The 15,352-nt window shown below is 52.5% G+C and overlaps 1 protein-coding gene across 1 annotated transcript in view; it reads left to right on the top strand.

Annotated features, from left to right (window-relative positions):
- Positions 1–2,579: 2,579 nt before the first annotated feature.
- Positions 2,580–15,352, top strand: part of LOC104278062 (1-phosphatidylinositol 4,5-bisphosphate phosphodiesterase gamma-1-like) — a gene marked incomplete at its 5' end in the record, with an annotated part of 22,719 nt that continues 9,946 nt past the window's right edge. The window contains 15 exon segments of the mRNA XM_009874916.1: positions 2,580–2,732; positions 3,041–3,134; positions 3,663–3,710; positions 6,712–6,796; positions 7,609–7,692; positions 7,882–7,904; positions 9,133–9,205; positions 10,247–10,348; positions 11,100–11,218; positions 12,005–12,090; positions 12,422–12,542; positions 12,977–13,145; positions 13,582–13,704; positions 14,640–14,741; positions 14,975–15,162. Of these exon segments, the coding sequence (XP_009873218.1) occupies positions 2,580–2,732; positions 3,041–3,134; positions 3,663–3,710; positions 6,712–6,796; positions 7,609–7,692; positions 7,882–7,904; positions 9,133–9,205; positions 10,247–10,348; positions 11,100–11,218; positions 12,005–12,090; positions 12,422–12,542; positions 12,977–13,145; positions 13,582–13,704; positions 14,640–14,741; positions 14,975–15,162 (1,570 nt within the window).

Here is a 15,352-nt window from a genome sequence, read left to right as displayed (position 1 = left end):
TCGCAGCATGATGCAAAGGAAAGCCACTAATATTTTGGCACCTTCGTTCAGTAGTTATTGCCTGGTAAACTACCATGAAAACTCAGCTGCATGCTCTTTCCCATTGTGTTGGTTAAGACCTGCATCCTTGAAAGAAAGAATTAGCCTTCAGCCCTGCTGTGCATGTCCTGGATGCAAAGATCTTAGCTGCCATACGTGGTTTTTTTAAGGGCTAAAATAACATGCTGTGTCACTAAGGATGTGAGCACATAGGTAGGTTACCACAGGGCACACTAACATTTGAATTTACACCCAGCTCGCTTCCAAAGGGCAGGTGATGCCTTAAAAAGTCACACCCTTGCTCCTTTTAGGGACCTCATCTGTTCTCCCTGTGCAGTCCCAAGAAACTGTCTTGCTGTGCTTTGTCCCGAGCTGGTGAGCTTTGGAGGGTTATTGCAGTGGTCGGTCTGAATGTATCCTGTGTCGGGCAGCGAGCAGGCTGCCGTCAGCTCCTGATGCACACTCACAGCGCTGCACAGCGTATCCTGCCAAGAAAGGATCCCACATTCCTCACGAGTCTCCCAAAGTCAAGCCCTGCGCCTGCCTTGCCATGGTGTCTGTTTGGGGCGAGCAGCGTCTCTCACGATGCAGTTCAACTCAGTCGGCTGCTGCTGTGGGTGATGAGTAGGTCACATTTCTGTCTAGGTTTAAGCTGCAGTAAATTGAAATGAAAGGCGAGTTGATCCACGGTGAGTGCAGTAACTGGAGTTTAATTGGGATTAATTACACGCCAGGTTTGCAGTAATCTCCATCCCGCATTGCTCAGAAGCATCATCTGCTTTGGAAACGTGACTCAGAAATGTTGTTATTTGATTCCCTCGAGCATTTAAGAAACTGTTTTTCCAGGAAGCTAAGATTCTTGGGTTTAGGGTTTTTTTTTTTCCTTGTTACTGCTTTTGTTTTCTCTTTGTTTTATGGCAATGAGAGCCCTTTCCGAGAATTTCCTCCAGGGAAGGAGGCTGCGAGATGCTTCCTTACCAGCATCTCTTCTGCTCCTTCTCCTCGCTCGGTGTTTAGCACTTCAGCACGCTCACAGCTGCCCTTTGCAGAGGAGCAGAGCTCCGAGGTAACTGGTTGTAGTTATCTCCTCCCGGCACAGCCAGGCAGTTCTGCCTCCTCACCAGCCTCACGGTATTGGCTGCCAGGGCCTGCTTGGGTCAGTTCTTGCCACCCTGGGCTCTCCCTTATGGTCAGCTCTGGGTTGGCCCACAGGGGACAGCTGCTGGGGTGTGACACCAGCCCTATAACCCAAGGACTGTCCTCAGAACAATGCTGTCCCCATATCCCAGAAGCCTGATGTGATAGTGGTACTGCCTGCCCTGCCCTAGCCAGCGTCTGGGGCTTTCATTTGACCGTGGCATTTATCACCCAGAGGTGATGAATGTTTCTTTGCTCTTTGGCCAGGCAAGGACAGAGTTTTCTTGGTGAAGATGGCACATGCATGAAGGCAAGGACTGCCCTGGGCATCCTAGTAGTGCTCAGAGGAGCTGAGGGGAGAAGCCAGAAAATACAGACATAATTTTGGGTGAAAATGAGGAGGAGGGAGTCACGGGCACCATCAAGTTGTTGAAACCAAGAATCAACTCAAGCTTCTAACTTGAATTTGGAGAGGAGTAGATCCTATATCTATGGTGTTTGTAAGAAGCAGCGGTTGCAAATAGGATTTCATTCATCTGGGCAGGAGGTTATGCCCTCAGAGGGTTCACCTCTGCAGAGAAGCTTTCTTTTTAAAAAAGAACAAGTTGCTGACTTGAAAGCTGAAAAAACCCCACAGTTTGCAGATGTGTGTTGGGTGGAGGAAGAGGAAAGCGTGAGGTGTGAAGGAGCTTGCAGTAGCGACAGTGCTGCCCTCTGCTCATCGTGCCTGGGGCCACTGCGGGCAAGGCATCCAGCCCTTCTGGGGGGACATGGCAGTAAAAGGGGAGTGGCGGCAGCTGAGGAGGCTTCCTGGGAAACCGACTGTGCTCACAGACCTGTGTGTGTTCACAACCGCAGGCGCACGGCAAGAGAGATGTGCGGGGTGACTGGTGCGATCGCTGTGCTGCTTTGAAAGGTTGAGGAGCAAGCTGGGGCGCTTGAAGCTGCAGCTTCTCTGGGAGGACCTGGGTTGTGCTAGGGACCAGAGTGGTGGTGCTGTGCTGGAGCACTGGGAGCCTCTTCGGCCCGTGCCCTCGGTGGTGACAGGAAAGGACGGGGAGGGCTGCCGTGATGGTCACTGGTGGCCTGAAGGCAGAGAGTCCCTTTACAGGGCACCATCCCCAGCATCTGCTCATTGTACTCAGACATCTGGCACCTCCCTCTCTGGGCTGGGGCAGCCATCCCCTCTTCACGTTCCAGCATAGGCAGGGAAACACGTTTTGCTGGTCAGAGCCTGGGACCCCGGTGCTCTAGGTGTGCCTGGCTCTGCCATCGTGTCATGGGTGGTAACCCAGCTATTCAGAGGATGAAAACTGCTTTATCCATGCCCTTCCTTCTCTTCCACCTTCACTGGAATTTCAAGCTGTTCACTGAACTCCCCTTTTCTTTTCCTTTTCTCTTAGTGGATATTCGTGAAATCAAAGAGATTCGTCCAGGAAAAAACTCACGTGATTTTGACCGGTACCAGGAGGATCCATGTTTCCGACCAGACCAGTCTCACTGCTTTGTTATCCTTTATGGCACAGAATTCCGGCTGAAGACCCTCAGCTTGCAAGGTAAAGCACTTTGTGGCCCTGGGGCTGTGCCAGGGCAGGGTTGGGGCAGGCACCTCATCACAAGACCCAGACTTCCAATATGTATTTCCATGAGTGAGCTGCAACGTATCCCTGGGCAGATGCTCTTTTTTCACCACACCGAGGGTGTGTCTTTGGAAGAAGGTGACACCTTCAAGGGCACACATTCGGCCCCTAGTTGTCAGTTAATTTGCCTGGATGATATCTTTTTCTGTGAGACACTGGAGGTTTGGGTTTGGTGATCAGCTTCTCTGTCCCTTCCTCCCATTTCTCCTGTGTCCTTTCCACAGCCACTTCCGAGGACGAGGTCAATATGTGGATCAAGGGGCTGAACTGGCTGGTGGCAGACACTCTCAGGGCTGCCACCCCCCTGCAGATTGAAAGGTGAGGAACTTGTCCTTGTTCTGTGCATATTTTCTTTTTTTTTCCCCTTTGCTGTTCTTCTTGGACAGAAAAAGGTGAGCACAGTGGCAGCATCTCCTTCCCTCTCTGAGCCGCCCTGACTCAGCACTCCTGCCTCTGTGCTCGAGAGGCTTCATCTCGTTGACGTGCTGTGCTACATCACCCGTGCCTGGGTGCACGCAGGGAAAAGGTGCCTCACGTGCACGCAGGGAAAAGGAACTTTACCGTGAAACAGATGTTTTTATGTGTGCGCAGCCTGTGTTATCTGTAGCAGTTCCGTGTAGAGGCACGTAGAAAACAGTACCTTTGATTCTTTTTCCCTTATCTGTGGACTCACTTTCAGGCAGAGGCAGTTTTAAAGGGGAGCAGAGCCAAGTTCTCTGGTGGGAAGGAGGGTGGTGGGAGCGGACAACAGGCTTTGGGCATCTTCCAGAAACAGGAGCAAACCAAAGGGGCTTGTTGTTAAGGAGCTGGAGCTGAGTGTGTGTGTCTTGGTGTCTTTCTGTTTAGGTGGCTCCGAAAGCAGTTCTACTCGCTGGATCGCAACCGGGAAGACAGGTAAGGAGAAAACTCGCTTGCACAGGCATGCACTTTCATAGAAAGCTTTGAGCTGGAAAGGTTTACTTGAAATCTTAGCCTTTGCTTTGGGTTTTTTGTTGCTTTCTTAATTTTGTTGGGTTTTTTAACTGTTGTTTCCAAGGAACCTTAATCCAAGTCCCAGTACTCTTCTGGCTGATTTTCAGTGAGTTAAAAAATCATCAAAAAATTGTCTTGCTTCCCTGACCTATTTCCCAGCTGTTTAGACCCAGTAACACCTTGAGAACTGGTAGCCATGAAATACCTTCATGCCCAGCTGGCATCACTCGAGGAAGCAGACACCAGAGAGCCAACACACAGCCGGGGCCATGCTGTTGGAGCTGAGCTGGGTTTGGTTTATTCTCCTCCTGTGAGGTCCACGAGGCCATGGATCATCCTGCTGCTTGGCTTCTAGGCTCATGGGCTGCAGCAGGGTTCTGCTTATGGGCTTCTCGGGTGGATGCTTAGTGGTGTCCTAGCAGGTGAATTGTCACGCTTGAACCTGTCATGAGAAGATAAGGGAGGGGAACTGGGTCATGACCTGTTATGCTGAGATAAGGGAAGGGACATATTCCTGTCAAGGAGACGAGTTCCACCACACTCTGCTTTCGCTGCCGTTGCCCTCTGCCTGGAAATGAGTTTGAAAAGGGAACAGCGAGTTGCGTGTCGGTTGGTTGATTGTTTTTCAAAAAATGCTTCATTTGCAAACCATCCTTGGTCCTTTCCAGAAGAGACAGGTTTTTGGCAGCTGAAGAAATCATTCCCGGCGTTCGTGTATCCCACACCCCAGCCTCCTGTGCCGGAGCCCTCTCCTTTCCGCCTCCTCCCGGCGGGGTGCCTCATGTACCTTCCAGCACGCCGGCAGATGTTGGCTGTTTTCACTGGCTGCTGGGCCTTTGGGTATTTGTTTTTCCAAGGGAGGTTAGGTGGAAGGAGGAGGATAACAGGATGCTGGTTTGTTGGGTTTGGTTTTTTCCTAACTGCTGCAGAGGGGACGGTTTCACCTCCGGCTAGGAGAGCTGCCCGTGTTTGGGAGCAGAGTTTCAGCACTGAGGAATGTTTTTGTACCCTGTCAGAGGGCTGGGTCTGTCCTTTGGCCTGTTTGTCATAAGACCTTAAAAAACTTCCGTAGTAGAAACTAGTTTGTTTATTTGGTTTTTACTTTCTGTTCTCAAAATAGTACCAAACTGTTTATCCAAGGCCTCTGACACTTTAACGTTATTAACAGCACCCAGTAAATAAAATCCTTCCATACTCCGTCCTCCTACCCGAGCAGAGAGGGAAATGCTGGTGACAGCTCTGGCAGGCTTTGCTCTCACCTCTTGTGGTGCCATCGTGTCTATGAGCAGTGCACAGCACCTTGCACTTGTCCGTGGATGCTGTTGGAGAAGGGGAAGGGCAGGTTCCCCTCCCCAAAACGCTCACCCTGAGCTTCCAGGGTCGCCTCTCCTGCCGGGGAGCTGGAGGTACAGCAGGGAGACACCAAAGCTGCTGCTCATGCTGAGACTGTGTCTTGGCTCCGTAGCTCATACAGAAAGGAAAGGGCAGGCTGGTGCCGTTTGCCAGCCTTGGGTGGTTTTTTTTTTCCTAACCGAGTGGCAGGGCACTGGTCCAGCCCGGGGTGCTGGCCTTGGGCACGTCACGGGAGCCGGGCCAGGTCCTGCTCTGGCCGTGCATGCGTCCCGGTGCCCCGTGGCTTTGAGCCCAGAAACAAGGGCTCTCTGTGTCCCACCGGCTGTGGCCGCCCTTGTCTCCACAGCGCCTGACACCAGCCAGTTTCTCCCTCTCTGTGATGCTTCCTCCATCCCACCTCCTTGCTGTGGCATTTGAGATCACCCCGTTTCCAGGAGGGAGCGTAAAAGAGCCGGGGTTCACACTGCCCCTTGGCATTGTCGCAGATGACAGCGTGACCCCTGCACAGGACATCTTCCCTGGCATATTTATATTTGCCTCCCAAGATGTGAGCGTTCACCGGACCAGACTTGCCCTACGCTTTGCAGGATGGAGGGAGCATCCTGTAGGGTCCTGGGCTTCCACTCATTCAGTGTGGGACAAAAACAGCATCTGTGATTGCTGGGGCAGACTGGGAAGACTTGCTTCTAAGGCAGGAGCTGCCAGAAAATGATTGCACGCAGACCTCTCAGCTTCTTAAATCCTGCAGATGGGAGACATCCGCGTCTTTCTGCGCTGCAGGGCTGTTACCCCATGGGAGGATGATGCTGGACCAGGCGGGGGCAGCCCAGGCCTCCTTGCAGCCTGTCTCTGCCTGCCTGGGTGCAGAATCCTGCTCGGGGTTGGCACTGGAGCCCTCCCCAGTCCGGGAACTGGTGCCTCGGGGGGAGGACATCCGTGCTGGCTGTCCCGTGCCAGCAGTGTGTGTGTGGCAATGGCTGGGGGAGCGCAGCCGGGCACGACGTGGCAGCACGGTGCCTGTGGCTAGACACTGCAAATGGCTTTTTTTTCCTCTCTTTAGGATAAAATTAGCTGAGTCCAAACCACTTGCAAAGCCTATCCTCCTCCAGCTCCTTCTGCAGGCCAAGGAGTGAGTTTTGGAAGGGATTTGGTCACCCAGCATCCATGCTGGGGCACAGATACTTGAAAAATGCTTCTCCTCAGTCATTGCTGTGAAGCAGAAGGCAACATGTGCCCATTGCAGCATCGCCTTGAGTGGGCTGAGGGTGCTGGGACTCGCCCGGCAGTGTTGGGAGCTTGCAGGAGCTGTATTTGCAGCTCCCATCGGCATGTGCTTCTCTGCTCCCCACAAGCAGCATAGATGCAGAGTTCGTTGGGATGGAAAATGTTCCTCTGTTCTGCCTTTGGACCTAACTCCAGCGTCCTTCTGGGGTTGCACATCTGTCCTCGTGTGCCACAGCCAATGCCCCTTTGGGCACGGCCGCTCTGCTCACGTGCTGTCCCGGTCCCAGGGTGAGACCCACCCCAGACCTCCTGAACATCTTTCCCCTCTTTCCTTTGCCTGAGCCAGGATCTCCACCAAGGATCTGAAGAACATGCTGTCTCAGGTCAACTACCGGGTCCCCAACATGAGGTTCTTGCGGGAGAGACTCACGGTGAGTGTGTTACCCCCCTGCTTTCCTCGCTCATGCTGCAGACCCTCAGCAGCCTTTTGCCTGCCTTTGAGCCTAACCTGGCGGTGGTTAAACTCCCACAGTGCATTTGCATATTGCAGAGGCTCTCAGCTTTTCCTGGGAGGGCCCCCACCCACGGTGGCGACTGAAGAGGTGCCAGCTCCCACTGGGTGCCGCACCCTGGCGCGTTTGTGGCCAGCACCCTCTCTTTGCCCCACCCTGCCTCCACCGCTCCCCGCATTGCTCCTGGCTCCCATCCGTGGGCTTTGTGCTGGTGGGGCTGAGTGCAGGAGGACAGGCAGCGAGGCCAGTAGGTCCTGCATCCCACTGCCGCCAAGTGATGGGCAGCCGGCTCTGCCAGCATCACTGCACACCCAGAAACAGAGACATCTCATCACGACCAACTGTTGCCACCAGCACTGAGCACCGAGGCCAAAGAACAACTTTGGGTCTTGCAGTTTGCGGATGCTTCAGATGCTCTCCGCAAACAAAAATTAAGATGGTCCCATTTGTACCTGTTCAAGTAAACGATAACACTGACCATTGTGCCTTTTTATGGGTGAGCTTGGGGAATTTCCTGACTTGTTTTTGGATGTGCCTGTGTCCTGGGTGCTATGCGGTCCCTCTGGTCCCAGAAGAGATGGGCAGAGGTAGGAGGCAAAGTCTGGCCAGACTTTGACCTTTTCCTTCTTCTTTTCCTTCCAGAATCCTGGTGGGAGGAGACATGTCTCAGGCTGTGCAGAGTTGCCTGTGACCCCTGTAAAACCTCTGGCCGTTGTTTTTTTTTGCCACAGGACGTGGAGCAGAGGAACGGGGATATCACATACGGGCAGTTTGCACAGCTCTACCGCAGCCTAATGTTCAGCGCCCAGAAAATGGTAAGAGATGAATTCTCCAGAGCCAGGAAAGGGAGAGAGAGGCTGTACTTGTTACTGGGCATTCCCTCTCAATTGGTTTTTTAACCCTGCTGCCCTCAGCTAATGTCTCTTGTCTCCCACCTCCAGGCTAGGGATGACAAGGAGTAAAGATAGAGTGCAAACCTAATGCTTGCGCTTCTTCTTTTGCAGATGGATGTCCCGTTCCTAGAAAGGTGGATAATTCTCTGTATTTGCTGGGGAAGGGGCTGTTTTCTTTTGCCTCTGTAACGTGCTTTGATGTCTGCAGCGGTGCGTCGGGGAGGAGCAATTCTACACACCTTTTGCTTGCCACCGTGCTGCTTGTGTTTTCGCACTCTGAATAAGCATCTTTGCTGTAGACACTTCGGCTCAGGTCAGGAAGGTCTCTCTTCCTCCCAGACATCCCACTGAGATCCAGCTCAGGTCAGCTGCCTCCTAAAAACGGTCAGTTGGTTTAGGTGAAATAACCAGACCTTGAGCCATCTCGCAATGGGAGACTGTGCTGACAGCGCCTGTGGTGCCGCTGCCGATTGTGCCCTTCCCTGCCCTGTGTGCATCTTGGCCATAGGAAGAAGAGCTTGAGTTTAGGCACAGAAGCTAAAGAGGGAAAACATGTTAAATTGTCCAGGTAATTCCCCTTGGGTTCTCCTCTTTTTTTCCTGTGACCATAGAAAACAGAGTTGGCAGGGACCTCAGCAAACCATCTGGTTTATCCCTCTGCCCAGGGCAGCCAGCACTGCCCATCCATTTCTGGGTTTTTCGGTGTTAGTCCCCAGCATGGCCGTTGACTGTCCTTTGCGGCTTGGTATGTTCATGGACAAGTCTTTTGAAATTATCAGCTACAAACGATTCCTTCCATCGTTCCATGCCCTGCCTCCTTGAATCCATATTCTCTGGCTACCTGTAGCCCCTTTCTGTCTGTAGTCACCCCTTGACTTCCATGCACCTGTTTAGTTCTTTTCACTTTTTTTTTTTTTTGGACAAATCAGTCCCTCTGGTGATTTTTCTTGCCCCTTCACTAGAATTTCACATTGTTATACCCTTGGCAGTGTGAATCCTGGACTGCTTCTGGGGCAGTCCCTGGCTCTGAGATGTGGACATGTCATTTCAGCTGCGGTGTGTTTGCTGTCGTGCCTTCCTCATCTCTTTCTGCACATCCCGCTCTGCTCTTGCAGCGCTGCTTGCTCGGAGCACATCCTGCTTGCACGTGCCATGGTGGTTGCAGATGGCATCTCACATGAAGCTGGTAACAGCTGGTCACAATCTGCTGTGTGAGTGACCAAAACTTCTCTCTCTCCTCTCTCTCTCTCTCTCTCTCTCTCTCTCTCTCTCTCTCTCTCTCTCTCTCTCTCTCTCTCTCTCTCTCTCTCTCTCTCTCTCTCTCTCTCTCTCTCTCTCTCTCTCTCTCTCTCTCCTTTTCAGGAGCGGAGAAAGGTCTGAGCACTTCAGGGTCTCGCTACTGGAGCTTCAGAAGTTCTTGCTGGAGTACCAGAGGGTGAGCTCGACACAGGTCCAGCAGAGGGGCGAGGGGATAGGTACCCGTGTTGGTGACGATCCGGTGCTCCAAGGGCAGCCTTGCCATGGATGATTTGGATGTGGGGATGATTTGGTCGTGGGGTGTTCTGGCACGACATCCTTCCTGGAGCAGGAGGTGATGCAGGGGAAGAACTGATGAGGGTAAACCTGGCCTCAGCCAGGCACCCTGATTGGAAAAGGGACCAAGAGCAGAAGATCTGAGATGGTTGGAGGTCCTGGGAGGGAGGAACTGGTCAGTGGAGATTTACCCAGTCCTGGTGACCTTGGCTGGTACTGAAGGTTTGCAGCAGCCGAAGTGTCATGGTGCACCCTGTCTGCTCGGGAGGTCTAGGCAGCTCCTGAGGAGCAACCGATCAATTTGCTTGCTGACCTTTCCGTTTAAAAGCAGCCTTAGATCATTCAGCAAGCACACCATGCACACTCACACAAGCACACGGACTCAAGCAGCGCATTTGTGGGCTGTGCATACATTTTACTGTCACTCTTGCTTTGCTCCCATCTTGGTGCTGGTCTCCTTCTCCAAGAGGATGGGGTGGCTTCCAAAAGCACTGCTGTGGCTCTCATGAGAGTGTGGGGCCTCCTGCTTAGCACTGTTCTCCTCCTCTCCCACCATCTCCCTGCCTGTGGTCCGCAGCGAGTGGAGAGTTAACAGCGGAGAGACGCAGCCGTTTTGGTGGCCCTAATGAAAGACATCCAGGGAGAGAGAGAAAGAAAAGGAAGCTGAGTTGGCTTCTGCTGCTGAAGGAGGAGGGATGGCAGATGTGTGCAGAGGAGCTATCGGAGAGAAAAATGCATGGCAAGGAGAAAATGAAGACCACTTAGAAACAAGGCGGATTTCTGCAGTTGCGTGCTATCTGGCATTTGTGCTGACAGTTGAATTCCTGGCAGTGAAAGTCTTGCTTTAAAAACTGCCTCCTTAATGGTTAAAGCTTCTAGCTGGATGAGCCGCATGTGGTTTTGAGTAATGTTTTCTTTTTCGTGTCTCTCTTGGGGTTTGCAGGAGCTCTGGGCTGCAGATACCCTTCAGGTACAGGAATTCATGTTCAACTTTCTGAGAGACCCTTTGAGAGAGATTGACGAGCCTTATTTCTCCCTGGATGAAGTAAGACACCTTGGATGCTAGTGTGTATAGAGTGGGCTGGCATGGGGGGTGACGTCCCCAGTGCGATACGTGCTGTGGTGTGACAGCTCTCCTGCCTGTGTCTTCACTGCGGGGCTCGTGATATTTAAAGGATCACAGCTCCTGCAAGCTGCATTGCTATGCAAGATGAACCTGGTGGGTCACCGTGTTGCACAAGAGCTGGCTGGTGAAGGGAAAAGCATCTGGGGTCTCTTCTTGTGCTGTGTGCAGCTGGGAGTGCTCATCAGGCAGTTCATCTAGGGGAAGAAGGGGGCTCCATTGGGCGTAATGCCCCCTTGGGGCACATAAGGATCTTTTCAAAGTAAGAAGAGCTGAAAACACAAGAATCAAAACAACTGGAGGTGACCATGTCACTGGCACTTTGGACTGACTCCCACACAAAGGTCCCTAGACCCACATGGCCTTGGTGAGCTATTTCCTGCCATGTGAGCTGAGAAATAAAATGCAGAGCGATCTGTTTGTCTCCAGCTGGGTCAAAGGATTTGTCTGGCACAAGTCAGGGCAGAGATGGCAATGCCTAAGCTGTGGTTACTCGAGCACGCTGGATCGGGTGGCCGGATGCTGGCTTGGTTGCCTCTGGTCAATCTGTGCTGAGCTTAGAAAACCACTACCTGTTTGGTAGCTGCTGACGCAGAGGGAGATGTGTATGAAGCTGAACCACAGCACCTGGCTCCTCTGCACCATTAACACACTTCTGTTTCTTCCTGAGCAGTTTCTCACCTTCCTGTTTTCCAAAGAGAACAGCATCTGGAATTCGCAACTGGACATGGTGTGTCTGGAGAACATGAACAACCCCCTTTCCCATTACTGGATCTCCTCCTCACACAACACGTAAGGACTAGGGGATGGATCTCTCCACTCATCCTCTCCCAGCGTCCTCTTCCCCTCTGCCAGGGTGAGATTCTCTGATTTTGCCTGATCCTTGTGACAGGTCAAGTAGACTTTCCCACCCTGGGGTCAGTACATCAGAGATCTTCCTCTTGTTACTCCAGTCCTTCCTCCACTGTGTAATCATCAGTATCTTGCTCAGATGTTGTCAGCAGCATACATCTGCACAGACTGTGCATTCAGGTCCCAGGCTGTCGGTAGGGATTTCGTGCCATTGGCAATGTCACCTTCCACAGGCTCTGAGGACAGAAGTGATACAAACCTGGCAGGTTGGAATTGGCCATTTTCCTCCTCTGCTGCTAGAGGGAAATTACAGCAGCTGCTTTCTTTGCAGACAGGCTCTGTCTGTGCTGCTTGTTCATGGGATGCAGTGGCAGCACCTTAGCTCAGATTTAAAGCATGGAGAGCCTAAGCCAGCTGATCAGGCTGCGGGGCAGGCAGCGAGCTCCTGTCTGCGTGCAAGAGCTGGTCTAACCCTGCTCGCAAGCTACTTCTGCCTGTTACAGGGGGCACCAACATTGATACCACTCTCTGAGGCTGATCTCAAGAGCCAGCAGCAAGGCTGGACCTCAGAGTGGTGCTTGCAGCATCTTCCCCTCTCGTCACTGGGGGAAGATGACGGGTCTTGGGGAAAAATGCCATTTCTTACATCGCAGAGGCCAGTTTGTGATGTCCCCACAGACCATCCATGAGAGTGGTGCGTTGCTGATGTCTTCTCTTATGTGAAAGGTACCTGACGGGGGATCAGTTCTCGAGCGAGTCCTCGCTGGAGGCGTATGCCCGCTGCCTGCGCATGGGATGCCGCTGCATCGAGCGTGAGTACCCGGGGCCGGCACTTCGGTCTCCGTCGTCGCAGTAGCTTGTGGTGGTCGGGAAAAGCTTTGTGTGAAAGGCAGGGCTGAGGGTTGAAATGCCAGTAGGAGCATTGTCTCTGTGATGTGCTGGAAGGGCTGAGGTGATTTTCTCTGTGGGGCTGGGTGGTACGTGCCCAAGCTTCTGGTGCCCCAGAAAGATCTGGACTTTCACATCACTCCTTCATGACCATCCAGGGTGGTTCCCAGCACCTCGTAGTTCAGTCCATCTCATGTCCATGTCCTGCCTGTATTCCAGCCTTTGGGCTAAGTTTCCCCCGTGGGTGTCTTGCAGTGGATTGCTGGGATGGTCCTGATGGTATGCCAGTCATCTACCATGGACACACCTTGACCACCAAGATCAAGTTCTCCGACGTCTTAGTCACTATCAAGGAGCATGCCTTTGTCACCTCCGAGTGAGTACAGCAAGGACCTGGACTTAGCTGGCAGAGCTGCCAGGAGGGCAAAGAGGGTAGAGCTGAGGCCGTAGCAAAGTCAAGCCCACCTTTACCCAGAAATCTGGCACAAAACTATGTGCCTGGGATTCAGTGAGAAGAAAGTTTTTCACTGTATCTTCCACCCAAAGGGAGGTTTCTCCCAGAAAAATGTTGTGGGAGGGAAGGCTTTGGGTAAATGCCAGTTGTCTGCCAGTCCTTCTCCACTGAACACATTGCCAGCAGTGGTGGGGACACCTTGATGTAGGGTGGTTATGTTGAACACATAGCACAGATCGCTGTTGATGCAAACTGCTCTTTGAGGGCACAGAGGCCAGGTTTTCAAAAGGAGCTCAGAAGGTGTTTATTCCATCCGCACACTGTCCTGATTCTGATGGCTTTTTTCCTTCTCCCAGTTTCCCCGTCATTCTGTCCATTGAGGACCACTGCAGCATTGCTCAGCAGAGGAACATGGCTCAGAATTTCAAGAAGGTCTTCGGAGACATGCTCTTGACCAAACCAGTAGATATTTCTGCTGATGGCCTTCCCTCTCCGAATCAGCTCAAGAGGAAGATCCTCATCAAGGTGAAGTTACTTCCCCAGCAAGACTCCTCAGTGGAGAGAATAGGGGCAAATGGGGTGACGGTGTGGGACCAAGGGCAGTTGCTTACCTCTGGAAGGGCTTGACAGTGCCTGGGGTGGAAGTGGAGACCTGATGCTAAAAATAAATGGAGACAAAGAGCTCTCTTGCTTCAGAGCTGCTGGGAAATGAGCTCAGCATCTGGGTGCTGCTTTTCTTTGGATCTTGGGGCATTTTGGTATTTCTACTGCACAAGTCACCCCTGGGAAGAAAGGGTGGGACTTCAGTGCCATTTGATGATCTCTGTGGCATAGGTCCTTTTAGTCTGAAAGAACCCGGTGCAACAGATGTGGAGTTTTGGGGTTGTTCATCAGGAAATCTAGGCTGCTTTTTGGGTGCTCGCTCCCCTTGAGGTGCCTGACCTGCTCTGTCATCCCACAGCACAAGAAGCTGGCAGAGGGCAGTGCTTATGAGGAGCTGCCCACGTCCGTAATGTATTCAGAGAATGACATCAGCAACTCCATCAAGAATGGGATCCTCTACCTGGAAGACCCAATCAATCATGTACGTCTCTCGCTGCCACTGTCACCTTGATCCTGTTCTGTGGGCTCTGTAAATGACATGGTAACTCTGTAAGGCACTGCGTGGTGCTGGAAGGAAGGGCTGGTACAAATAAGTGAAGGGGCTGTTGCCCTTCCTGGTTTCTCAGGGCTCTCTACAGGCTGGGGGTGTTTTTATGCTGGCTCTCTCCTGTGCTCTTCCCTAGGCATCTCCTGTTGGCCCTTGTTAGAGGCAGAAGCTGAGCTATAGAGGGAGCTCTGGGCTGGTGCACTGCAGCTGCTCTTGTGTAATCCCTATAGCCTGTAATCCCTGTCGCTGCAGTAAGTTCTGGTGATGGCCTGTGCTTCTAGACCTGCCTGCCTCCTACCAAGTGCCTACGAGCTTAACACACCTGAATGAGCATTCGGCTTTGTAAAGCACCGAGCATTCCTTTTGCTGTGTGCATTTACTTACGCACAGTCCACTTCTTCAGCTGCTCCGCTTTGCTGAGGATCTGTCAGGCAGAGTCACATGTGGACAAAATGGGTTTTGGAAAACAGGAGAGCACAATGGTAAAGCTGCACAACCACCTCTGATAGCCTCTTCTATGATAGTCCCTGTGCAGAATCCAATACGGTGTTTGCTTTTTGCGTTGAATGGCTCTTCATTTGGTCATCACCTTTTAATATGTGCTGCGGTGTTTGCAGCATGATCTGCAAGCACTTTTTACGTAAGACCTATCACGTGCTGGTTTTTTGCTACTGATAAATCTATGCTTTGGATCTGGGGGATGTCTTGGAAGCTCCTGTAACTCCACTGAAATCAATATTGCTGGTGACTGTCCTTCACAAACCCCATCTCCCCTCACTGCTTGTGCTGATCAAGAAGGGAAGGTGCCACAGATGGGTCATGGATGTTTCCTCAGGAGGTCTCTTTGCTCAGAGTTTGTTTCCTTGCAGGAGTGGAACCCACATTACTTTGTCCTGACCAGCAGCAAGATTTATTACTCTGGGGAGACAACTAGTGACCAAGGCAACGAGGATGAGGAGGAGCAAAAGGAGGTGAGGGCTCCCTTGGCTGATGGTGAGTTGTTCCCCTGGAGAAGGGACTTGACTGTCCAAGGGGCTGAACATCTCCACTGCCAGCTGACTTCAGAGGGAGATCCTGTGGTGGGAAGGGTGGGAGCTGCTTCAGAACCTTCCTGCTACTGGTTGGAAGGCGTCTGAGCAGAGCAGACTCCAGCACCACGAGCCCACTTTCAGTAACCCAAGACGGTGGGTTTTCCCCTTGCCAGGTGAGCAACAGCACCGAGCTTCACTCCACGGAGAAGTGGTTTCATGGCAAGCTGGGAGCAGGACGTGACGGGCGACACATCGCGGAGCGACTCCTGACGGAGTACTGCATCGAGACGGGGGCCCCCGATGGCTCCTTCCTCGTCAGGGAGAGCGAGACCTTTGTTGGAGACTACACCCTCTCCTTCTGGTGAGGGAAACAGGCACCAGCCCACTGCTCGGTGTCGCTCCTGGGGTAGCCTTCGTCTTGACACCATCTTCAGTGGTTGGGTCCCATTCCCCAGTGGTCCATGAGGAGGTTTCTCCCCTTTTGCTGTGCCCTAGCATCATGTCAACTCACTGTCCCAGGGCAGAAGGGTCAAGTCCCTTGGGACCCTTGG

This window comes from Apaloderma vittatum, unplaced genomic scaffold (genome assembly GCF_000703405.1).
Source record: "Apaloderma vittatum isolate BGI_N311 unplaced genomic scaffold, ASM70340v1 scaffold32778, whole genome shotgun sequence".
NCBI lineage: Eukaryota > Metazoa > Chordata > Aves > Trogoniformes > Trogonidae > Apaloderma > Apaloderma vittatum.
The sequence above is the reverse complement of the archived record's forward strand: the minus strand, read 5'-3'. Positions and strand labels throughout refer to the sequence as shown.